This window comes from Argentina silus (assembly GCF_951799395.1).
Source record: "Argentina silus genome assembly, chromosome: Y".
In the NCBI taxonomy this organism is placed as follows: Eukaryota; Metazoa; Chordata; class Actinopteri; order Argentiniformes; family Argentinidae; genus Argentina; species Argentina silus.
This window is the reverse complement of record NC_139654.1, coordinates 11,509,722-11,535,634: the sequence shown is the minus strand read 5'-3', so window position 1 is coordinate 11,535,634 and position 25,913 is coordinate 11,509,722. Positions and strand designations below refer to the sequence as shown.

Below are 25,913 nucleotides of genomic sequence, written 5' to 3'. Positions count from 1 at the left end.
CCCGCTGGTGAAACGAGCTTCCCACTGCTGTCATGACTGCAGTCACTACCTACTTTCCGCCGTAGATTGAAGACCCATCTCTTCAGGCTACATCTTAATTGTCCCTTCTAAAGACCTCTTCATCCCCACTACCCCCTTGTGCAAGTTCTCTCCTGTAAATAATTCTTTTTTTTTTTTTTTAAAGAAAAAAAAAGAATCTTCCTTTCTTCTAGCATTGTGACTGCTAATAGCCCCTGGTCCTAGCAGAGATTTATGCTTCTTATGATGACTGATGGATAGATGATTCATTTACTTAGTCAAATGTATTTGTTGTAAGTAACTTTGGATAAAGGCGTCTGCTAAACGCCATAAATGTAAAACACTGTCGGCCAATTAAGTATACTGCTTTTCAGTACGATGTAATATATTAACAAAATATTAACAAACCCTACAGCCATTTACAATAAGCCTACATTAATCAGAAATGTAAGTGAGATACCTTGTTATAAATATAGACATGACATGATTTATCCTAAATGCCTCCCTTCAATCAATTTCAGACTTAGACATAATCATATGATCAAAACATGTTTGAGCACTGGTCACTAGTCCCCTCTAGTCGGCAAAATGTATCGGTATTGTCTTTCCTCTAAAAGGTATGGATAGGCAATCAAAAAACAAGAGATACCAAAGATAAAGGATCTGAGTTCTGACCCCTCACAACATTTCAGACCATTTATTCATTCCAAGCAAATGTTCACCTTGACTTCAGCATAATACTACTTCTATTAAACGTTTCTACTACAACATTAGCACAACAAAGCAAACACCTCTCTCTTTTAAAGGCAAAATTATTTCTGACAAATGCAGAGATACAACTGAGCCCAAATACAGTATTTACAGAACATGCAAGATTAAAATTATTCTAATGTTCAGCTAAGAGTTTGCTACATTTACATTATTTCACACAGACAGACTGTTTCTATGAACAGAGGAAAACTTTCGGAAAGACCCCTTCACTTTTTCCACATTTTGTTTGTTATAGACTCAATTCAATCCACACACAATACCCCAGAATGACAAAATGAAAACAGGTTTAGAAATTTCAGTAAATGTATTAAAATTGAAATACCTCATGTACATAAGTATTCAGACCCTTTGCTATGACACTCTTAAAATGAGCTAAAATGCAAAAATGTCATCAATAAATCACTCAATAAGTTAAATTGAGTCCATCTGAGTGCAAGCATAATAGTTCATGTGATTTCAGAATTAATATATTTTGTTTTTATGGTCTCTGGTTTGCATTGGAATCAATTACACAGTGTGGATTGGATGTCACTACCAACTCAGCAAATCTCATAATTTTCTCTTGATCCTGTCAAACTCCCCGCCAGTGACAAACATACCCATAACTTGATGTAGCTACCACAATTCTTCACACGAGAGATGGTGCGGAAACTGCATTGCATGTACTGGATTTGCACCAAACTTAATGCTTTGTAGAAAAACCAAATAAAATTTCCAGCCACTTTCTTTGCTGTATCACTTGAATTCATTGTTGCAAACACAATTATGGATATGAGAGAGATTATTTTCCATTAAGGGATTCTTTATGGCCACTTGGTTATAGACCAATTTTGTAGAGTGACTGAGATGATGATGTCCCATCAACTGTGCTTTTTTTCCTCTCCACCATTCCACTTTCTAGATTTTTGTAAATCTCCCCAGGCCTCAGGGTCGCATTCCTGAGCAGTTTTGTTCCTCTCCATTTGCTCAGTTTGTAATGACAACCTGACCAACACAGTGTGGAATTGATTCCTATGCAAATCAGAGACCCTATAAAACAAAGATATTAATTCCAGAATTACATTAAGTATTATCCTTGCATTAAGATGGACTCAATTCAACTCAGAGTGATTTGTTGATGCCATTTTTGCATTTTAGCTTCAATAGTGTCATAGCAAACGGTCTGAATACTTTTTAATAAATGTACTGAAATTTCTAAAAAACTGTTTTCGCTTTGTCATTCTGGGGTATTGTGTGTGAATTGATGGCAAATTCTTTTAATTTAATCCATTTTAAATTGAGTCTATAACACAACAAAATGTGGAAAAAGTATAGGGGTCTGAATACTTTCCGAAGGCACTGTATACACATCTGATTGCTATTACACACCTGGTTGCATTTACCCCATCTATTAAAATAATTTTGTAATTGTAAAAATCTACATACAGTATGTACATCGTCAATACACACTTTACCATTGCAATGCACACTTTTTTTTATTCTTCTTTAAAAACTCAATTTAATTGGACTAATTGTTCAGCCACGTACAGTGCCTTCCATAAGTATTGGAAAGAGGAAGCATTTTGTGTTCTTTTAGGTCTATACTCGGTTTGGATTTGAAATCAAACAAGTGCTATGCGGTTAAAGTTGAGATTTTCAGCTTTAATTCAATGTTTTCTTTTTTCAGATTGGTTTCACCATTTAAAAATCACAATCCTTTTTATACATAGTCCCCCTATTTCAGGGTGCCAGACAGGTGTTTCTGGTTTGTCAGGTGTGTTTAGTATTGATTCTAGGCTTTGCATTTGCCCTTGTAGTCTGCTATTGGTGTCAACATGAGGACCGAAGAGACATCAATGAAAGTCAAGGAAGCCATTATGAGGCTGAAATATCAGAAACATAGCCAAAATCTTAAACGCACCAAAATCAACATCTTTGTTTGTTTGTAACATCATTGAAAAATAAAGAAAGCACTGGCGAACTCAGCAATCACAAACAGGCTGGTAGGCCAAGGAAGACTTCTACAGTGGATGACCGAAGAATGCTCACTATAATTAAGAAAAACCCCAAAACAACTGTCCTACAGATCAGGAACACTCTCCAGGAGGTCGGCGTGAATGTATCCATCCTGTTATGGAAAATACATTGATAGAACTGTTTGAAGGATATACACTTTCACATTACTGACACAACTTGTGTAAATACTGTGATTACATTTTCTCTTGCCACACCTCTAAAGTTCTATAGCCATTGTTCTGAGAAACACCGTATGATTAGCATATGGATAGCAGTAGTTTCAGAGGGAGTGGTGGGGGAGAGCGAGAACAAAGGTACAGACCCATCTTTCCGACAGGAAGGTGGATAAGTGTGAAACGTTGAATGCCGATTGATCAGTAAGAAAGCGCCGATTGATCAGTAAGAAAGTCTCCCCATTGTTCTTCCTCTCCCGCCACCTCTCATGTAAGCACAAGCTTGCAGGTAATAGCCTTGGCGACGCCTACCATTATGTTTCATCCGTATAAAAGACAACCCTGATAATCGCCTCTTCAGACTTGCGCTAAACAGACCCCCGGATTTACGCTGGGCTGCTGTTAGGCTCTTGTCTCTTGTTTGCAAGCAATAATAAATACCGGACTCAAATATTGTGGCTACTCAGGACTTTGTACTTCAGCTCTTCGGAGGTGAGATTCAAGAAACAGAGTGGTAAAACCTAGACATCCACCACAATCCGCAGAATACGTCACCAGCCGAACTACAGAGGCTTCACTGTAAGGTGCAAACCACTAGTTTTCCTCAAAAAGGATGGTCAGGTTACAGTTTGCTAAAAAAGTACCTAAAAAGCATGCAGAAAACGGTCTTGTGGACAGATAAGACAAGTCTTACTTGATATAGTTGCTGACGGCAGCAGCAGAACGTATTCTGAAGTGTACAGAAACTTGTCTGCTCGAGTACAAGCAAATGCCTCCAAATTCATTGGATGGCGCTTCATCATACAGTACAGACCACAAACATACTGCCATAGGAACTAGGGAGTTTTTTTTCCAGGGCCAAAAAGCGGAAAGTTATTGATTGGCCAAATCAATCTTTAGATTTAAATCCAATTCAACATGCATTTCATTTCCTGATGATACGATTTTAAGCAAAAATACATAAAAACCAAACAACTGAAGATGGCTACTGTACAGGCCTGGCAGAGCACCATCAGAGAAGATACCCATCATCTGGTGGGGTCAATGGGCCGCAGACTTCAGGCAGTTATTGAATGCAAAGGATTGTCGACCAAATACTAAACATGACTACTTTATTTGGACATGATTAGACTTCTTCCAATACTTTTGGAGCCCTGAAATAGAGGGACTATGTAACAGTACCAGTCAAAAGTTTGGACACACCTTCTCATTCAATGGTTTTTCTTTATTTTTTAAATTATTTTCTTAATTAATATTGAAGACATCAAAACTATGAAGCAACACATATGGAATTATGTAGTAAACAAAAAAGTGTTAAACAAACCAGAATATGTTTTATATTTTAGATTCTTCAAAGTAGCCACCTTTTGCTTTGATGACAGCTTTGCACACTCTTGGCAAGTTTGTGTCCAAACCTTTCACTGGTACTGTATAAAAAGGGTTGTAAATTGAATTAAAGCTGATAATCACTATTTTAACCTCACAGTAATTGTCTGATTTCAAATCCAAACTGTTGGGAGTATAGAGCTAGAAGAAGATAAAATGCTTCCTCTTTCCATAAAAGAGGAAGCATATAATCCATAATAATACTTATGGAGGACACTGTATTTGGTCTTTCTTTTCATGCTAATGTGTATCAATGATGATGGACAACACATTAATTCAAAGCTGTGACAGTACATCTTATTTGCCCTGATTGACTGGGTCTCCAATGAGTTCTGGGCATCGCTCTTCTCCTTTTGCAATCCTGTCACACTTACGGATTAGGTCAAAGTTGATTTTGTCAGTTATGACGCTGTCCTTCTTGTATTGGGGGTGCATAGCAACAAACTCTCTCATCCACTTTGCCATGGTCATAAGTTCACCTACATAGAAAATGATTTAAAAAATAATAAAGTAAAATTGTAAATTAGTAAAAATAAGGTATTTTATTTAAATTAAATTAACATTTCAGTCATTTAATTCCCATTAAGTAAATATACCTGAGGCACGTTTCTTTATGAGCTTCAGATAATTCAAGATGGTGCATCTTGTGTCAACATCCACCTCCATATTTTCCAGGTAGCAGTTCAGGATTGGGATCAGCCCTTGAAACACTCCCTCCTAATGATAAAGAAACAACTGTGTTATTGTTTTAAATCAGAGAAGTTATTGTTTTAATTAAAATAATCTATTTGTTTCAATTCAAAGAGTTATATGAAATATTAACTGTAAATATTAGCACCTTTCCGTTGATGATTGTGTCAATGCTCATCAGTGTGAACTCCTCATTGTCACTGTCCAAGCCATTCTGGGCAGCTGAGGAGCTATCAAGGACAGGATTGCAGCCTATGGGAGGAAGAGACAAGAAAAGGAGAAGCATCAGATAACCTGTTCAAGCATGTTGACAAGACCCTCCCTAACCATAAAAAACGGGACTCTATTTCAGGGTACCCAAAAGTAATGGGACAATTGGTGTATTCCGTCACTTCCTTTGTGCAGGTATAACCCATTTGTGCCGGATGCTGCGCGACGCAACATTGCATCTACCGCCGGTTGCTGCGTTGCGCAACTCTGAATCTACCGCCAGTTGCTGCATGGCGCAGCATTTTTGATTTGTCGTACTTTTCATGAGTGCAGCATATAATGCACTGTCATTGGTTCAAATACACATGAGAGAGATAGATAGATAGATAGATAGATAGAAACTTTATTTATCCCAGGGGGAAATTCAGGTTCCAAGTAGCGTACAGACATAGAGGTAACACACATAACATATACATACAACATCAGCAGGATTGTAAACAGGCGAGGTGCAGTTGTAAACGTCTTTGCAGTTAGGTGAGGTGCAAAAAGGTAAGGCAGACAGTGCAATTATAGGACAGTGCAATTATAGCATTAAATACTAAAAACTAAATATAATGAGGTGGGTCTTGTTGATTTTTTAAAACCACGTGAGATCCCAAATGTCGTGTGGTTCGCCGAAAATCAATCAGACATACACGTGCGTTTAAAAAATCTACAATAAACGCACGTGTAGGTCTGATTGATTTACGTGATTTTCGGCGAACCACACGACATTTGGGTGCTCACGTGGTTTTAAAAAAGACCCACCTCATGTGTATTTGAACCAATGACAGTGCATTATATGCTGCACTCATGAAAATTACGACAAATCAAAAATGCTGCGCCACGCATCAACCGGCGGTAGATTCAAAGTTGCGCAATGCAGCAACCGGCGGTAGATGCAATGTTGCGTCGCGCGGCATTCGGCACAAATGGGATAAGAGAGCTTATACCTTTTGCCTTTGGAGTCTGCTATTGGTGTCTGTCAACATGGTGTCAATGAAATACAAGGAAGCCTTTATTAGGCTTAACAATCAGAAACATAGCCAAAACCTTAGGCTTGCCAAAATCAACAGTTTGGAATATCATTAAAAAGGCCAAGGCAGACTTCACCGGAGAAGATACCCAGCATCTGGTGGGGGTCAATGGGTCGCAGACTTCAGGCAGTTAAAGGATTATCGACCAAATACTAAACATGAGTGCTTAATTTGGACATTTCATGAATCTGTCCCATCACTTTTGGGTACCCTGGAACAGGGGTATGGACTATGCATAAGTGTTGTAATTTCTGAATGGTGAAACCAATATATACACAAATACCATCAAATAAAAGCTGAGAATCTCTACTGTAACTCCATAGTCATTTCAAATCCAAACTTTTGGAGTGTAGAACCAAAAGAAGAATAAATGCTTCACTGTCCCATTACTTACGCAGGGCACTGTAATTATTCATATTCACCTTTAAAGATGTCCTTCCGGAAGTAAAACATGCCCTCTTGGACTGCATTTCTCTTCTGTGCTACTTTCATGTTATCATCAACCTGATGGACACAACAACAAAAAGCATTTTCATTAATTTTATAATTGCTTTGTAAATACATAGTAATAGAGTTCAACAGTTTTTTTGTTTGACTAATAAAAAACACTGGGGTGATTAGTGTTACTAGAAAGGAGTATAGTGTATCTATTGGTAAATTAGATTTATCAGACTTGCCTTATTACACATAAAAATGATAACTGCAACAGGATTGCAACTGTTCTCACCTTTGACAAGGGGATAAGAAAGTCCAGTTTGTAGGACAGGATGACCCTGGTGAGTAGGACAACGAAGACAACGTACGCTGAGTTTTCAAAATCAGTTAGCTGCACCTGAAATGTATAAAATAAAAACATTGAAAACACAATATGATATGTTCACTACAAACAATGATATCATGCATCATTATAACATTACCTCATCAAGGGTTGAATCCTAACTTGAAATAAAGAGTTGGAGAGGGAGCTCTGGCAATACATTTTTCCCGATCAAGTACACAGAGATAGTTTTGCAGAGAAATGGTCACCCCGAGTGGTCACCCCGAGTGACGACTAAATATCGAAATTGCATGAAATCGTATTTCATGCGTCAGTATAGTTGTTAGTTACCTCCATGGGGCGGAACTCAACTCTCCATCCGATATCTGAGTTTGGAGGAGGTGGTTTGAACCTCATTGTCTGCCAGTTAGTTGACTGGAGATTCTACAAGAGAGATGAGATTTCAATATGTTGAACAACTAAAATGCCCAACGACTCAACATTTATCATCAGTGTGCAATTTGGTCTTGTTTTGCAATCTGTCATACAGTCAACATAATGATGTTTCACCTCAAAATGATCAGATTCATTTTCATCGTCAAGGTGAATTTTCTCCTCAAAGAGTGACAGTGGATCCCGGATGAAAAGATGTGCTATATGCTGTGCCAACAGTTTGTCAATCCCTACAAACACAAGATTCTGGTCACATCTCCAAATAGGTTTTAAAACATTTTAACCAAACATTAAAATGTTTCAAATGGTTTAATCAGTTATCCAAAAGTATGTAGTAAGGCTTATTTGCTATAAAGCAAATAGGTTACAATCAAACAATACAGATAATACATGAGCAAAAACCTTCTGTCATCCACAACAGAAACCCAGTAAAACATGACATGAGTCAGAGCAAAGAATGGATGTGGTTGTGCTGTAGGCATATTCATTCTCTTTCGGACAATTTTGCCTTGCAGTTACCCTTCATATTTATGAAACCTATTCATCCAATAAATAGAAAAAGATATTTCTTCTAATAGGACAATATTAATAATACATGATTCATTATTACCTGCATCCAGCAGCTGTTTGTTGATCTCCTCGTCTATTGTCAAGTCTATGTCATTGTACTTATCGCCACAGCAGGACAGGTAGCTATCGATTGAATCATATCTTGATTTCAAGATTCTAAATTTGTTGTTTTTCAAGGGCTGCAAAGAAAAGATGATCATGTACATTAGAGAAGAGTTTTAAAATTCTCAAATATTTCAAGAAACCAAATGTAAAACCTGCTCCTATAATTGACTGAACTTGTTTTCAGATGCTGACACTAAAGCCCTGAAAGGTTAGGGGTCAGGTTTTCCAGATCCATTTGATCACCTCCAGGCCCCTTTCCTCCTGTGTCCTGTCATCCACCGAGGCAGAAATAACTCCCCAACGACAATCGATGTCTGACACATAGCCTCTGTAGAAGGGCGAGGCAGCACTCAGGGCCATCTGTGAACAGTTCAACAGTTTGCTTTTCAATATAAAAATAACAGTCAACACAACCATGCTGAAAATATTAGAATATTGGTGGATAAAATGGCTTTAATTTGTAATGTCAGCATGCAGTTAAAAACATAGTATAGTACTTTGACATTTTGTTGAGGCAACAATGCAATACTATTTTTCTTTCTTCAATAGTATGCCTACCACAATGGGGCAGAACGTTGCTAGTTGGTCGTAAAGGTATCTTGCCTCACGAATGCTGCAGGCTTGAAATGTCACCTGGAAAAACATCATACAGTTTACACTGTACATTCACTGTACAAAAATTATTCATTAGGTGTACAAACCCAATCAACTAATTATGTCCACTGTCTAGTACAGGAGTGCTGTACTGGTAGACCGCGGACTGATCCCAAGTCGATCGCGAGGGGTGTAGGAAGAAATGAAAAAAAAAAAGAAAATGTATGTGTAACTGTATGTTTTGTTTTGTTGTAGTTATGCGTTGTTGGATATGTTTTGTTTTGTGGGTGTGTGTGTGTGTTATATTTTGTATTAAATGTACACAACAGCCTATCATGAGTCCTTGCCTGCGCACCCTATCAGTCTCTTAAACACGTCCACAAAAAAAGTATAAAAAAAAAGAAAAAAGTAGGTCACGTTTAACCTACTGTAGCGCGTGACATGCATGATAGTAAGTTGACAGCTGTCAACAGTAGCTAGCAGCTAGCGATCAGAGCGGTTACGTGTCTGAGGTAAAACTTTAACATGTCTGAGGTAAAACGAGCCAAGACCTACCATTTTCACCCTGAATGGGAGGAAGATTATTTTTTTGTTTATTCTCATTCAAAGCCTGTTTGTTTGATCTGCAATGCAACGGTGGCGTTGGCAAAGAAAGGGAATCTGGAGCGGCATTTTAAAACGGTACACGGGAGCTACGAGAGGGATTTCCCTGCAAAAACGCCTTTACGCGCAACAAAAGTGCGGGATTTGAAAGCAGAGCTAGCAGCACGGCAGTCAATCTTCACCAAACCGAAGACCCAGGGTAAGGCCCCAACTATTGCTTCCTATCGCGTCAGTCACGTCCTTGCTAAACACAAGAAGCCATTCAAAGACGGCGATATTGTGAAGGAAGCCTTTCTCGAGGCAGCGGATAGCCTTTTTGCCGACTTTAAAAATAAAACAGAGATCGTGAAGGCCATTAAATAAGTGCAACTCTCCCGCAATACGACTACAAGGCGATGTGAGGGAATGGCTGTGGACGTGGAGGAAGGATATTGACGCGTGAGTGCTTTTCCCTCCAATTTGACGAGTCGACTGATATGGTGGATGTGGCACAATTGTGTGTTTTCATCAGGATGGTTTTTGAAGACATGAGCGCCAAGGAAGAGCTACTCACCATTTTGCCATTAAAAGGACACACCAGAGGTGAGGATATGTTTAATGCTTTCATGGGATTTGTTAGCGAGACAAAACTGCCGCTCTTCAAGCTGATCTCCATCACAACTGATGGGCCCGCCTGCTATGATGGGCCGCACCAGTGGGTTCATTGCACTGTGCAAAGAAAGTGAATCTTTCCCAGATATCCTGAATTATCATTGTATAATTCACCAGCAAGCGTTGTGTGGAAAGATTTCAAATATGAAAGAAGTGATGGATATTGCAATGAAGATTGTGTGTTGAGTTCGGGCCAGGAGTCTGCAGAGAAGGCTTTTCCGTGCTCACTTGGAGGAGAATGATGCTGAGCACAGACCTGCTGCTTCACACGGATGTTAGGTGGTTAAGCAGAGGTAAATTTTTGGCCAGATTTACAGAGCTGTTGCCTGAAATCAAGGACTTCCTGAAGCTTTCAAAACATGTGGATTACCATACAAAGCTAGAGGACCACCAGTGGCTTTTAGATTTATCTTTCCTCACTGATCTCACTGGCGAGCTCAATGAATTGAATTTAGAGCTGCAGGGTAAGGATAAAGATGTAGTCAACATGATGAGTTCAGTGAACACGTTTAAAAGCAAGCTACAGCTGATGTCAAGCAGGCTGCAGCGTGGTAACCTGCGCAACTTCCCTCACATGCAAGCAGAACTACAACGTCAAGGTAAAGGTGTGACACAGCTTGACAGTGCACGTTATGAGGAGCATGTTCAGAGCATCTCGTCAGAGTTTGAGAGGCGTTTTACTGACTTTGCATCCATCGAGCCTGGAGCAAGCTATATGTGTTATCCATTTGGTGCAAGTATTGATGTTGGTGACATTGCCGACAAAGTCAAATCACTTTTCGACTTGGAAAGCTCCACTCGAGGATGAGATTTTGACATTGCAAAATGACATTGAGATCAAAGCCAGATCAACATCCGCTCAACCTGGAGAGCATGTAGTGTTCTGGAAACTACTGGTGGAGGAGAAGTATCCCAATCTCAGAAGATGTGCCTTGAACCTGACAGCTCTTTTTGGATCAACTTATTTGTGCGAGTCTGCTTTCTCGCACATGAAAATCATCAAGTCCAAGTACAGATCAACAATGACTGATGACCGCCTTGCAACCAGCTCCTACACTCCTGACTACGAGAAGCTAGCCTCCTCCTCCCAGTGCCAGGTCTCCCACTAAGGTAGGAAGTGATTTCCTTTTTTCAAACTCAGAGTGTTACGTTCCCACTCCTACATGTGCGTGTATCCTTGTTGTGTTTTGTGTTTCCTTCTGTTTTTCCCTTACCCTGTCACTCTACATTCAGGTGTCCGTCAGCAATTAGCCATTTGTCCCCATCACTCATCACTGTTCCTGACCAATCAGAGGGCTGTCCGTGTCATTTAAAAGCTCCGCTGGACTTCCCCTCGGGAGTCAACCCATTTTCACCGTAGTCTTGTGTTTGCTGTCGACTCGCTGTTGCCTGGTTGATCGAAACCTCCGACGTACTTGTTTACATCTAGTTTTCTTTTGTTATATATTACGTCATTGTTTACTTATTGTTTTTCTCATAATTTGTCTGTCTGTTAATTGTACGCCATAGGGGTAAGGTGAATAGGTAAGAGACCCATGGGTTTACATTTCCAACACGTCGGCTCACCTCTGTTACAATTCACCAGGTTAGGAGTGGGTGCCGCCCCATGTATGTTCTAGTCTAGTGTAGCATAGCACTTTAGCATAGCCCTGATAGTATAGCTTACTATTGCACTAGTTTAGGACATCACTTTTGTTTATGATTTCTTTGCTTTGGCACCGCTCGTAGTTCCCTTTTCTCCTTGGCGTGTGTCTTGTGTTGTGTTTTCCCTGAGGAAATAAATAACTGTACATAGTTGAATTGTGGTTTGTGGTTGTTTAATTCCTACAATAAGTCTGATGTACTACCTTTTTGTTGCGGCGACTCTACCGCCCCTAGACGTAGACGAGTTTTCATCTGGAGTCGTAACACAGAGATCTACCTGTTTTGTATCTGGTTTATTTTTCTGTTTGGTTCATATTAAGGTCAGTTATGGCTATTGCTCATCATGCAGATTGGCGTGTGTGTGTGAGAGAGAGAGCGGGTTTGTGCTACAGCACACTATGCAAACTGGCAACTGTGTGAGAGGAATTTGTCTGTGTGTGTGTGTTTGAGAGAGGGAGGGTTTGTGATGTGATGTCTAGTGGTTGTGTGACAAGAAAAAGTGTTGTGAGGTTAGTTACTGCAGGCTGGAAACGATGTGTGTGGGTTTGCGATGTTGACACTGGACTAGTAGATCTCGGGAGGTTGGCGACTTGAAAAGTAGATCTTGGGTCAAAAAAGGTTGGGCACTCCTGGTCTAGTATATAACCATGTAATCCATGAAGACTGAAAAAAAACTAAAAAACACCCAAAGACAGAAAAAGGATTACAGCATTACCCTGTTTATATTATTGCGTACCTGTAGACAGCAGTTGCCCATTCCAAACCCCATCGCATCCATGTAGATGTGATCAGGAAGTGCTGCCCTGGCCCCCTCCCCACCATTCTCTGGAAACTTCTCCAGAAATGGAGATGGGGTGCTCTTGTCTTTAAAGACTGTCAAGGAGGAGGAGTTTGAATAGTGGAAAATGTAGACACCCAAGAACAAATATTTGACTCATCATATCACACTTTCTCAAAGCAAACGTTGCCTTGGAACAGTGAAAATAAAAGATAAATGAATGCACTGAAATGGGTAAAGCTTATTATTGAGTTCAAATGGCAAATACATGTTTTTCCCCGAAGCATATTTTAGTGTCCTCCATGAGTATTGGAAAGATGAAGCATTTTGTCTTCTTTTCGCTCTATACTCCAACAGTTTGGATTTTAAATCAAACAATTACTATGGGGTCAAAGTAGACATTCAGCTTTATGATTATTTTTTGTTTTTTTCATATTTCAGATTTTTTTGGGGTTCACCATTTAGAAAGTACAAAAGTATTGGAGCCCATGATTAGTATTTAGTCGACAATCCTTTGCATGCAATAACTGCCTGAAGTCTGCGACCCATTGACTCCACCAGACGTTAGGTGTCTTCTCTGATGGTGCTCTGCCAGGCCTGTACAGCAGCCATCTTCAGTTGTTTGTTTTTATGTATTTTTGCTTAAAATCGTATCATCAGGAAATGAAATGCATGTTGAATTGGATTTAAATCTAAAGATTGATTTGGCCAATCAATAACTTTCCGCTTTTTGGCCCTGAAAAACTCCCTAGTTCCTATGGCAGTATGTTTGTGGTCATTGTCTTACTGTATGATGAAGCGCCATCCAATGAATTTGGAGGCATTTGCTTGTACTCAAGCAGACAAGTTGTTTCTGTAGACTTCCGAATACATTCTGCTGCTGCTGTCAGCAGTAACGTCATAAATTAAGACAAGTTAGCCAGTTCTTGTGGTAGCTATACATGCCCAAACCATAGCACCCCCTCCACCATGTTTCACAGATGAGGTGGTATGCTGTAATTCTTAGGCAGTTCTCCAAACTTCCCTCCTGCAATCGCTCTGGTGCATGATTATATTCGTCTTATCTGTCCAACAAGACCATTTTCCAGACCTCTGCAGGCTTTTTAGGTACTTTTTAGCAAACTGTAACCTGACCATCCTTTTTGAGGATAACTAGTGGTTTGCACCTTGTAGTGAAGCCTCTGTAGTCCGGCTGGTGACATATTCTGTGGATGGTAGTCTCTGATACATTCACGCCTATATCCTGGAGTGTTTCTGATCTGTGGGACAGTTGTTTTGGGGGTTTTCTTAATTATGGTGAGCATTCTTCGGTCATCCACTGTAGAAGTCTTCCTTGGCCTACCAGCCTGTCTGTTGATTTTGGTAGGTCTAAGGTTTTAGCTATGTTTCTGATTGATTTTTCTGATATTTCAGCCTCATAATGACTTCCTTGACTTCCAGTGACATCTCTTTGGTCCTCATGTTGACAGACACCAATAGCAAAACCTAGAACCAATACTAGACATTGACAGCTCTCTTAAGTCTACACAAATGATGTGATGGAACACACCTGACAAGCCAATTGTTCCAATACTTTTGGTGCCCCTGAAATACGGGTGAAGTGGGACAACTTCGATTCTGCCCATATCTTCTTCAGTTTACCATCACCTGGAAGAAAAATGGCTGTGAGCTCTGTGGATCACCGCCGCCTCTACGTGGATGCAGCAGTCATGCTACTCGGTCACGGCTTTTCACTGTCCTGGCGCCCCGCTGGTGAAACGAGCTTCCCACTGCTGTCAGGACTGCAGAGTCACTACCTATCTTCCGCCGTAGATTGAAGACCCATCTCTTCAGGCTACATCTTAACTGTCCCTCCTAAAGACCTCATCATCCTCTTGACAGATGGATAGATGATTCACGTACTTAGACAAATGTATTTGTTGTAAGTGGCTTTGGATAAAGGCTTCTGCTAAATGCCATAAATGTGAATGTAAATAGAATGTCTTGAGGTGTCAAAGCTGTGATGTCATCAGTTTAGATGTAATAAGATGAATGATGGTTGGTGGTCTCCTTAAAAATAGCAGCTCCTAATTTAAATACTGTGGTCTTTAGGGTGATATAAAAGGCAGAGGTCAGGGAAAAGCGCTCACTCTTTCCTGTTGTGAAGTTCTCATCATGTCGTGAGTAGTATTGTTTTGGGACCTATGGTTCTCTCTCGCTCTCTCTTTACTAGAATGTAACATTTTTCTATGAAGTATTTGCCTTGTAATAGATGTATAAGTATACATTTTATTTTACACAAGTATACATATTATTAAAGCCTCATTTGATTTATTCTATTTGACCTTTCTTGCACTAAATAAGCACAGACTCAACATCTTTGCACATAGGTTAGATATGCTTTGCAATCAACAAAATATAGCCAAAAGTCTCTGCCAAATATTCATGTGGAAACTGATATTATTATTAAATGCTCTACAGGGGGACTATGTATAAAAAGGTGAAACCAATGTGCAAAAAAGAAAACATTGAATTAAAGCTGATAATTAAATTCAAATCCAAGCTGTTGGGAGTATAGAAGACAAAATGCTTCCTCTTTCCAATACGTATGGAAGGCACTGTACATCTAATTTAGACTTACTGGGTACATTGATTACAACCTTCTCTCCTCGTCTGTGACGGATGTTTCTGGTCAGGGTGCTGAAAGAATAAACAACAGCATATTTTGTGATCAGAAATGAAAATGAGGAGCTCTAAGGTTGCATCTAATGCCAGTGAGAAACATGACACTGTACAGCTCATTTCGTGAGGAGGTTGTATCTTAATATCTAGGCTAATGCAAAGGTAAAAAAAAAAGCCAATGAGCCTAACCTGAATCTTGGATGTCTGTTTATGGCTTCATCTGGGAAAAACAGTGATCTGGACACTCCTTTTTCAACAGGTGTTGGCCGGTACTCTGGCTGGGTGAAGCCTGGGCAACCTAACCTAAACCATAGTGTAAAATGATTAACAATAATGTTAAATACTTCAAATGCAATCAACATAGCTTAAACATGGTTTTGTGAGTAACAAGAGTATGAATTAACATACATTGGGAATGATGTTATGGTGCAGAGTGTTTCATTCTCATTCAGCACGGACGAAGCCTCTCGCCTTCGCTTCCCCATGTTGTCCTCAACGGTGTTGAACTCTGACATCGTGCCACCGTACGGCTGCCCTGGAGTCCCTTCAATCATGTAGCTGCCATACTCTGGCCTCCAAAGGGTGGGATGGCTGCACAAAAAAAGATTATAAAAACATCAACTTTTAGAGGTCATCATTAATAATGTTGTCTAAAACAAACAAAGTCCCAGATAAAGGTCTCCTCTATTATACTGATAACAAAGCATGTTTACTTTATGTTATCTGATCATATAAGCCACTATCTCAGCAGGGGGGAAATGCTGTGTGCAATGCATTTGTGCTTCAGGGCATGCTCTTCAGTATGTGCGACAGAGAGGCAGTAATGAGGAATGCTACAGCTCTACTATTCCCCACTGACACCGGTATTTCCCCTGGGATCAGTTGGCTACACAGATTTAGGATGTCATGGGCAGTTAGCAAGCATACCACTGTATGGCTTGTACAAACACATTCACATAAACCAATTAAAAGTCTTGAGACAGTGCCTCTGTTTCATCACAAGTGCATTTTAAGACAATAGTTATAGTTAGAGATATTTTTGTGAACTTCAGATCAGTAAAAGTAATACTGTCCTATGAAATTTTATGACCTGAGTGTAACCCGCCCATATTGGTCAACAGAGAAATGTGTAACTTTGACACGACAGTAGGTAGAAGTTTAGAAAGTCCCCACTGGTGTGACGATGTCCCCCGTGAGTGTTTTTTTCAGGTCATTCACCTCGCAAAACAACCACCAGGAGGCATTGTTGAGCATGATGGATATGTTTATAGTAGGTAGGGCTTTAATAGGTCCAAGCCGACACTTCAGCGGGATACGTTGAAATCCAGGCGCTGCAGAAATTTCAGTGTGAAGTGTTGCCAAAACTAAATGTGGAAAAAGTGAAGGGGTCTGAATACTTTCTGAATGCACTGTATATTTGTCATACGCTGCAATTCCATTCACCCATTCTCCCATCAAAAGTCACCAGAATTGCTTGTTGTACATGTGATATGCAACACAGCCCCCCCTTCACCCCTCGCAACATTTTAGGCCGTAGCCCCCTCACATAAATTCGTCGGATATCCAATTGAGGCAACATTGAAGATAAAGTCAAACTACTGTATACAAGCTAGACCAACCTTTTTAGCCTACCGAGGCGATGACAAAGAGAATGGTTTGCCTTGTCAGATAGATTGGCAAAATCAAGTTTATTATAGCAGCTCATGAATTGCAGAGATGAGTGGAAATGGTTTAAATAGCAGGTTATTTTAAGGAGGACCAAGTCCCATCTACTCTCACACCGTCATCAAGCATTCTCTCTCAGCGCAGAGAAGCGGGAGAAATGTTTTAGCGCAATTATATTTTGTGAGGGGGTGCTACCTAAAATGATGTGAGGGGGGTGACCAGTAACCAGATTTGCTTGTTTAACAATATATTCCTGTCCTTAATACTGCATGTTAGCTTCAAAACATGGTGTTACAGTAAAACTGCCCGTTTGGCTCTGACAAAGATCATCGTCCTCCATTCGCAATGTAGCGATTACAATTCACAATTCATCACATTGTGTGTGAGAAAATAATTGACAAACACTTTCCAGAAAATAATCCGATGGTGGTTTATTTTTAGTTTGTGCGCACTGTCAAATGCGCGCTGACAATCCCATCCTTCACAGCTCATCACCACCTTGTGGTGGCTTTCGGCAGCACTTCACATCGTGAAATTTCTGCAGCGACGGGACCCCACTGAAATGTCCGCCTGTGCCTATTGATATATGGTACGATTGATATATGGTAAATTTCAAAAGTGATTCAAAGCTGACTTACTTGGGGTTTGTCTTTTCACCTTTGTCTTGAAGTGTTTCTAAAACCTCCCCTCCATTCAGAACAAGACGAACTTTCTCGTTTTTCTCGTCCATTTCAATCAACATGTATTCCACCTCAAAAGAAGAAAAAAACAGAAATATGCAGCCTGGTCAGTTTATATTGACTTACAACCACAATCTGCTATTGCTGCATTACCCATCAACAAAGAGTGTAAACAATGGAGGAAAAGCATTCCATGACATTCTAACATGTTGGCTATTGCACTATTTGTGGTGTTCAATGAATGCAATATATGGTGTACACTCACCGGCCACTTTATTAGGTACACCTGTTCAACTGCTCGGTAACGCAAATATCTAATCAGCCAATCACATGGCAGCAACTCAATGCATTTAGACATGGTAAAGACGGCCTGCTGAAGTTCAAACCGAGCATCAGAATGGGGAAGAAAGGTGATTTAAGTGACTTTGAACGTGGCATGGTTGTTGGTGCCAGGCGGGCTGGTCTGAGTATTTCAGAAACTGCTGATCTACTGGGATTTCCACACACAACCATCTCGAGGGTTAACAGAGAATGGTCAGAAAAAGAGAAAATATCCAGTGAGTGGCAGTTCTCTGGGCGAAAATGCCTTGTTGATGCCAGAGGTCAGAGGAGAATGGCCAGACTGGTTTGAGATGATAGAAAGGCAACAGTAACTCAAATAACCACTCGTTACAACCAAAGTATGCAGAAGACCATCTCTGAACGCACAACACGTCGAACCTTGAAGCAGATGGGCTACAGAAGGGGGTCCAACCCAGTACTAGCAAGGTGTACCTAATAAAGTGGCCGGTGAGTGTATAAACAGTGCATTCGGAAAGTATTCAGACCCCTTCACTTTTTCCACATTTTGTTATGTTACAGCCTTATTCTAAAATGGATTCAATCTACACACAATACCGCATAATGACAAAGCGAAAAGAGGTTTAGAAATGTTTGCTAATTTATGAAAAATAATAAACAGAAATATCACATTTACATAAGTATTCAGGCCCTTTGCTATGACACACGAAATTGAGCTCAGGTGTATCCTGTTTCCATTGATCATCCTTGAGATGTTTCTACGACTTGATTGGAGTCCACCTGTGGTTAATTCAATTGATTGGACATGATTTGGAAAGGCACACACCTGTCTATATAAGGTCCCACAGTTGACAGTGCATGTCAGAGCAAAAACCAGGCCATGAGGTCGAAGGAATTGTCCGTAGACCTCTGAGACAGGATTGTGTCGAGGCACAGATCTGGGGAAGGGTACAAAAACATTTCTGCAATATTGAAGGTCCCCAAGAACACAGTAGCCTCCATCATTCTTAAATGGAAGAAGTTTGGAACCACCAAGACTCTTCCTAGAGCTGGCCGTCTGGTCAAACTGAGCAATAGGGGGAGAAGGGCCATCGTCAGGGAGGTGACCAAGAACCCAATGGTAATATAATAATATGCCATTTAGCTGACGCTTTTATCCAAAGCAACTTACATTGCAGTGAGTGCATACATTTCAGTATATATGGTCCGGGCAGGAATCAAACCCACAACCTAAGCGTTGTTAGCGCCATGCACTACCACCTGAGCCACAGAGGACCACAATGGTCACTCTGACAGAACTCCAGAGTTCCTCTGTGGATATGGGAGAACCTTCCAGAAGGACAACCATCTCTGCAGCACTCCATCAATCAGGCCTTTATGGTAGAGTGGCCAGACAGAAGCCACTCCTCAGTAAAAAGCACGACAGCCCGCTTGGAGTTTGCCAAAAGGCACCTAAAGGACTCTGACATTGAGAAACAAGATTCTCTGGTCTGATAAAACCAAGATTGAACTCTTTGGCCTGAATGCCAAGCGTCACGTCTGGAGGAAACCAGGCACCGCTCATCACCTGGTCAATACCATCCCTACGGTGAAGCATGGTGGTGGTAGCATCATGCTGTGGGAATGTTTTTCAGCAGCAGGGACTGGGAGACTAGTCAGGATCGAGAGAAAGATGAACGGAGCAAAGTACAGAAAGATCCTTGATGAAGTCCTGAGTGCTCTGGAGCAGGTTCTCAGACTGGGGCGAAGGTTCACCTTCCAACAGGTCAACAACCCGAAGCACACAGCCAAGAAAACGCAGGAGTGGCTTCGGGACAAGTCTCTGAATGTCCTTGAGTGGCCCAGCCAGAGCCCGGACTTGAACATCTCTGGAGAGACCTGAAAATAGCTGTGCACTGACGCTCCCTATCCAACCTGAGAGCTTGAGAGGATCTGCAGAGAAGAATGAGAGAAACTCCAAATACAGGTGTGCCAAGCTTGTAGCGTCATACCCAAGAAGACTTGAGGCTATAATCGCTGCCAAAGGTGCTTCAACAAAGTCCTAAGGAAAGGGTCTGAATACTTATGGAAATGTGATCAGTTTTTTCTTTTTAATAAATTAGCAAACATTTCTAAAAACCTGTTTTGGCTTTGTCATTATGGGGTATTGTGTGTAGATTGATGAGGGGAAAAAAATGAATTTAATCCATTTTAGAATGAGGCTTTAACATAACAAAATGTGGAAAAAGAGAAGGGGCCTGAATACTTTCCAAATACACTGTACACCAGACCTGGGCAAACTACGGCCCGCGGGCCACATCCGGCCCTTTGTACGTCCCTGTCCGGCCCATCATAAATTATAGGGATGCACCGAAAATTCAGCCACCGAAAATGGCCCAAAAGTGCATTTTCGCTTTTCGGCCGAAATACCTAAATCACCGAAACAACACGGCCGAAACACAATTGTAATGACGCAATTAAAAAGCGCAGCCAGCACACGGTTATCTGGATAAGAGCCAACATGTCTGCGGTGTGGACTTATTTCAATATCTCGGAGAAAGACCCACGGATAGCGATTTGCAAAACATGCAATGCTGAAATTTCAAGAGGGGGTGTATCTGCAAAGAGTTTCTCCACGTCGGGTTTAATTTATCACCTGAAATCCAAACATCCCGATTGCCATTCTAAATATGAGAAGAATGCGGCGCAGAAAAGAAAAGTCAATCCGAGCACGCCCACTCCGTCTGTAGCAGACGTTTTTGAAAAGGCAAGAAAGTTTTCCAGTGATGGGGCCAAGGCAAAAGGCATAACACAAAAAAATTATGGAATTTATTGCCTTAGATCAGTGGTTGCCAACCCATCGATCGCGATCGACGGGTTGATCTTTGAAACATTCCCTGTAGATCCCGAAAATAATAATAATTATAATATAATATTATTTATTACACGGCTCTTCTTAATGCTGTAGATTAGAACGTTCCATTCACTTGAATGGGCCTTCCAAACGTTCGGCGGTCAATTATTTTCGTATAACAGACCGTTGCTAATAATAATTGACCGCTGTCTGTCTGTCAATACTATGAATGGTAACAAATAAATAATAATAATTTATATGAGGTTAGTACACAGTCATAGCCATAAATGCAATGGTTCTAATAATTGACAATCTTTTCTTTCGGTGTTTCGGTTTTCGGTTTTCGGCCTTGGTTTCCTCATTTTTGGTTTTCGGTTTCGGCCAAGAATTTTCATTTCGGTGCATCCCTAATAAATTACAACATAAATTAGACAAATATGTGTCGTGTTTTATTTTGAAATTTGAAATTTTATTTAGAAAAGCGTTACGTTTGTATTACTTACGTATGGACGTATGTGCGTGCGTGAGCTGTGAGTGAAGGTGAACAGCGACAAGTGACGCTAGCCAAATTACCCTCAAGATGTCGGCTCACGCTAAGAAAAGAAAAATTGATAACGAATGCCGTGTTTTCAACAAGACATGGACTGCCAAGTATTTCTTTACAGAAATTAAAGGTAAAGCCGTGTGCTTAATCTGTGGTACACAGGTCGCTGTGTTAAAGGATTATAATTTGAATCGCCACTACACGACCAAGCATGAGGATAAATACAGAAATCTGTCTGATGAAGAGCACGCGCGGGAGTCTGATGCGTTGCTAGCAAAACTGCAAACCCAACAAGGACTTTTTACGAAACTTCACACCCCCAGAGATGCAGCCGTCAGGACAAGTTATGTAATTTCTCACAAAATCGCCAGAAAAAGTAAGGCGTTTTCTGACGGAGAGTTTATTAAGGAGTGCTTATTGGACTCTGTTGCGCTGATGTGCCCGGAGAAAAAGGGCGCATTTGAGAACGTGTCACTCTCCCGACGCACTGTAACGAGGCGGGTTGAGGACATCGCTGGAAACTTGGAGCTTCAGCTGAAGAACAGAGCGGCCGACTTTGACTGTTTTTCTCTGGCTTTGGATGAGAGCTGCGATGTACGTGACACCGCCCAGCTACTCATCTTCTTACGTGGGATAACTGCAGACTTTCAAATCACGGAGGAGTTGGCAGCCATGCAGTCAATGAAAGGGACAACCACTGGTAATGACTTGTTCACAGAGGTAAATGCATGTTTGGACATGTTAGGACTGAAATGGGACAAGCTGGCAGGTGTGACAACAGACGGTTGTCCAAATCTGACGGGGAAAAATTTTGGACTTTTAAAGAGAATGCAGGATAAAGTGACAGAAATGAACCCTGTGCAGAAATTGACATTTTTGCATTGTATTATACATCAGGAAGTGTTATGTAAGACAGTGTTAAAAATGAACCATGTTGTTGATGCTGTAACTAAAACAGTTAACTTCATCCGAGCGAGAGCATTAAATCACAGACAATTTGTTGCATTTTTGGAGGAAAATGAGATTGAACATGGTGACATAAGCTATCACTGCACTGTCAGGTGGCTCAGCCTTGGCAAAGTACTGAAAAGTGTCTGGGACCTGAGAGACCAGATTCAGGATTTCTGTGTTAAGAAAGGACATGACATCCCAGAGCTTTCAGATGAAGACTGGGTGGCAGACCTCGGATTCGCTGTGGATGTGACTGCACTAATGAACGAACTAAATGTCAAACTGCAGTGCAAGGGCCTTTTTGTGCATGAGATGTACAGTGCAGTGAAGGCTTTCATGAGAAAGTTGCAGCTTATCTCAAGCCAAGTGAAGGACAACATTCTGACCCACTTGCCAACACTAAAGGAAGCCAAAAGATCAGCCGATCACCTCCACAAGTAGTCAACCATGTTAGAAGCACTGCATGCAGAGTTTTCGAGGCGATTTCAAGATTTCAAAACTCTTGAGAGTGAAATGCACATGGTTTCTTCTCCCTTCAACTGCAGTGTGGATAATGCACCAAGTGATGTTCAGATGGAACTCATTGACCTGCAGTCTGACACACTTCTGGCAGAGCACTTCAGGTCAGTCTCACTGCTGGACTTTTACTCCTCCCTCAAAGAGGAGAACTTTCCACACCTGAGGAGGCATGCTCAGAGGATTCTAGTCCTCTTTGGATCTACCTATGTATGTGAACAGACATTCTCAGTGATGAAGTTCAACAAATCCAAACACAGATCCTCTATCACTGATGACCACCTCTCAGCTGTCCTTCGCATAGCCACCTCAGACATTCAGCCAGATTTCAATGCCCTTGTTCAAGCCCAGAACAGACTGGATTATTCTCACTGAAGAGGTAAAATGAGGTGGAAAACATTACAAGTTATTGTTTGTTGTATTGCTGTATTTCTATAAACTTGTTAAGTTGTTTGTTGTTTTTCATTGTTTGTGGAGATTAACAAGTTAAAAATAAATTGCACTGATTCAATAATTGTTTTTGTTTTCTTATTTGACTTATACACCACAATTTCACATTGCCTAATATAAATATTTTCAAAATATATAATTTAGTGCATTTTACAATGGAAGAAAGTTGAGCAGAATTAAGTTCAAGTTATCGTTGGTGTGGCCCTCTGACACAATTCAGGTTTCTCATGTGGCCCCTTGTAAAAATTAATTGCCCACCCCTGCTGTACACTCATTGAACACTTCATTAGGAACACCATACTAATACTGGGTAGGGCCTCCCTTTGCTCTTAAAACAGCCTCAATTCTTCATGGCATTGATTCCACAAGATGTTGGAAACATTCCTTTGAGATTCTGGTCCATGATGACATGATTGCATCAAGCAATTCCTGCAGATTTTTCAGGTGCACTTTCAAGCTGTGAATCTCCCGTTCTACCACATCCCATGGACCAGAATCTCAAAGGAATTTTTTTTTGTGGAATCAATGCCACGAAGAATTTAGGCTGTTTTAAGAGCAAAGGGAGGCCCTACTCAGTATTAGTAGTGTTCCTAATAAAGTGCTTTGTGAGCGTATATTGCTCAATGGACCTGAATGGGGCAGTCTACAACCTTTCCAATGTGCGTCAGTGTGTAAACGCCTGTTATATTTCCATGTTAAAAACGGGACATCACCACATCCATTCCAATTCAATTATGTTTCCTTGACTTTGACTGATACCACCCTGTAATCCCCTGTCTGAAAGAGGGCTTACTACTCTATAACAACAACATTCCACATTGTTTGAAATCAAAGCGTTGTGAGGCACCCTGCAGTCTTATGGATAGGCGCTGCATAGAAAGACATCAGCAATGTTGGTGTGCAATTCTTCAAACTGAGTGAAAAACTAAAACAGACTATGCACTGCAGATTGATCTCTCAGGAGAGAGGACTGTCACACCAGTTGTCAGTGGTTACATGGATTTCAAGTGACAGGACAAACTTGTCCACATCTAGTACATCAGTGTCAGCTGCTTTTAAATAGTTCCTCTACACTTACACTATTTCTGACAAACGTCAAAATACTTGCTACATTCATCGTTACATTCTGCACCACTGTCACGCAGGACGTGACATGTCAACACTGATGCTGTAATGTAATTACAGTGTGTCATCACAAATACAAGTTCAGAAGTTGGCCAACTTGAAACAGTTATTCGCTAACGAACAGAATGTTCTTACCTCATCGCCCCATTTTAAGACATCCTTCTGACGTTCTTTCACCTTGTTATAGATGTTAAGAAACTGAATTATACCATGTTTCCTGACATGGTCTGCATACTTCTTAGTTTCTTCCCAGTTCAGCGGTGACCCTTGTGACAGCAAGCCCATCGCACAAACGTGCGGTTAGAGCGACACTGGCGCGTGCTATTCTAAAATACTTATTTGACAGGTTGTTTAACGTGTGCTTTAGCAAGCTTGCCTAGTTTACCAACGTACTTCCTACCGCAAAAATATGGAGAGATACTGTGACGCTGGATACCTATCTAGCTAACAAGAAGGCCTTCAAACATCTGCTATCTGTCCAGCAAGCTTTTTGAATGTATCGCTGACAATGTTCCACGGCGCACTGATTCATGCATACGATATGAACTACAGTTACAATACATATATATTTTCGTGGTGGAACGACTTCCTTGTATTGATCAAATGTGAATTCAATAGTCCACTGGCCACAAGTCTTCGGTTTCAGTGTCCAGCACAGACTGAACTAGCTACCGGTTTCCTTGCGTACTTTTCACGTTGACTGAACACACGTGACAGTGGGTCTGCTCGTTTTAAACGCCCGTGTGTAATGGGCACAGTCTCATTTGCCTTAGCTGTAATGCTGCTGTCCTATTTTTTTTAACTTCGTTCGGTTTTTGTTTTGTTGTTTTCAATTTCCTCTCATAATTGGATTTTATGTCAGTTTTGAGCAAGTCACTCGGCGTACGCAGCGGCGCGGGGCTAATAAACTTGAAATCGAGTTTAAACTCCTCCCAATCAAACACCACCATGTTATACTTCGATTGCAAATTCTCCGTACCTTGTCAGGTGGAGGCGCGTCATTATGATTCGCAATCTTTCTCTCCTCCCTCATAACGTAAGACTACGCACGATTCCACTCATTTCAGGGTGTGTGCTGTAGTCTACAAATGAATTGTTAGAGTAATGATGACATTGCAAGACATGTGATATTACAATACCGTGTGAATTGCCTTTCACCCAGTCAGACCTTTATCATTTGATAGCCAGTGACACCTGGCAGTGGATACTTTTTTCTTCTTTTGGCTCAGTACGCCAAAAGTTTGGATTTAAAATCAAACAATTACTATGAGTGTAACAAGGTCCTAAACACAGAGGCGGACTCGGTGGTGGTGATAAGGAAAAAACCCAGTTTATTTATAATGTTCCTTCTTTTCATACGTTTTCCAGTCCTGGTCGACTTTCCAGTCGTAGCTTTTCAGCCTTCTCCCCCCCAAAGCAGAGGCACACACATCTTAAACCATTTCGTTAACAAGGCTTCATTCGCAACAGGTGCGCAACGAAGCCTCGCTTCCGTAACCCTTGCCATGGTCCTGTAGCTCCCTCTACAGGCCGAACGCTGCATGTCCCCCCACATACCCCCACCGCCCGACACAGGCCGGGGACACGACGGCCGACAACCTACTCCCCCCCCCCTGCACGGGAGAGGAAGTCTGCCACGACCATCTGCGCCCCCGGTCTGTGCACGACCGAAAAGTTGAAGGGCTGCAACGCGAGATACCACCGGGTGATCCTC

The 25,913-nt window shown here is 41.0% G+C and overlaps 1 protein-coding gene across 1 annotated transcript; it reads right to left on the bottom strand.

Moving 5' to 3' along the window:
* Positions 1 to 1,675: 1,675 nt before the first annotated feature.
* LOC310824230 (glutamate--cysteine ligase catalytic subunit-like) lies at positions 1,676 to 24,822 on the bottom strand. Its single transcript, XM_083697062.1, has 16 exons — positions 24,335 to 24,822; positions 17,439 to 17,551; positions 15,544 to 15,726; positions 15,325 to 15,438; positions 15,095 to 15,153; positions 12,433 to 12,569; positions 8,763 to 8,837; positions 8,448 to 8,564; positions 8,140 to 8,278; positions 7,647 to 7,759; positions 7,428 to 7,520; positions 7,047 to 7,151; positions 6,742 to 6,823; positions 5,182 to 5,285; positions 4,940 to 5,060; positions 1,676 to 4,822 (listed from the first exon to the last, which is right to left on the bottom strand). Exons 1-16 carry the CDS (start codon positions 24,482 to 24,484, stop codon positions 4,641 to 4,643), a joined length of 1,887 nt encoding a protein of 628 aa, XP_083553188.1. The 5' UTR covers positions 24,485 to 24,822; the 3' UTR covers positions 1,676 to 4,640.
* Positions 24,823 to 25,913: the final 1,091 nt, after the last annotated feature.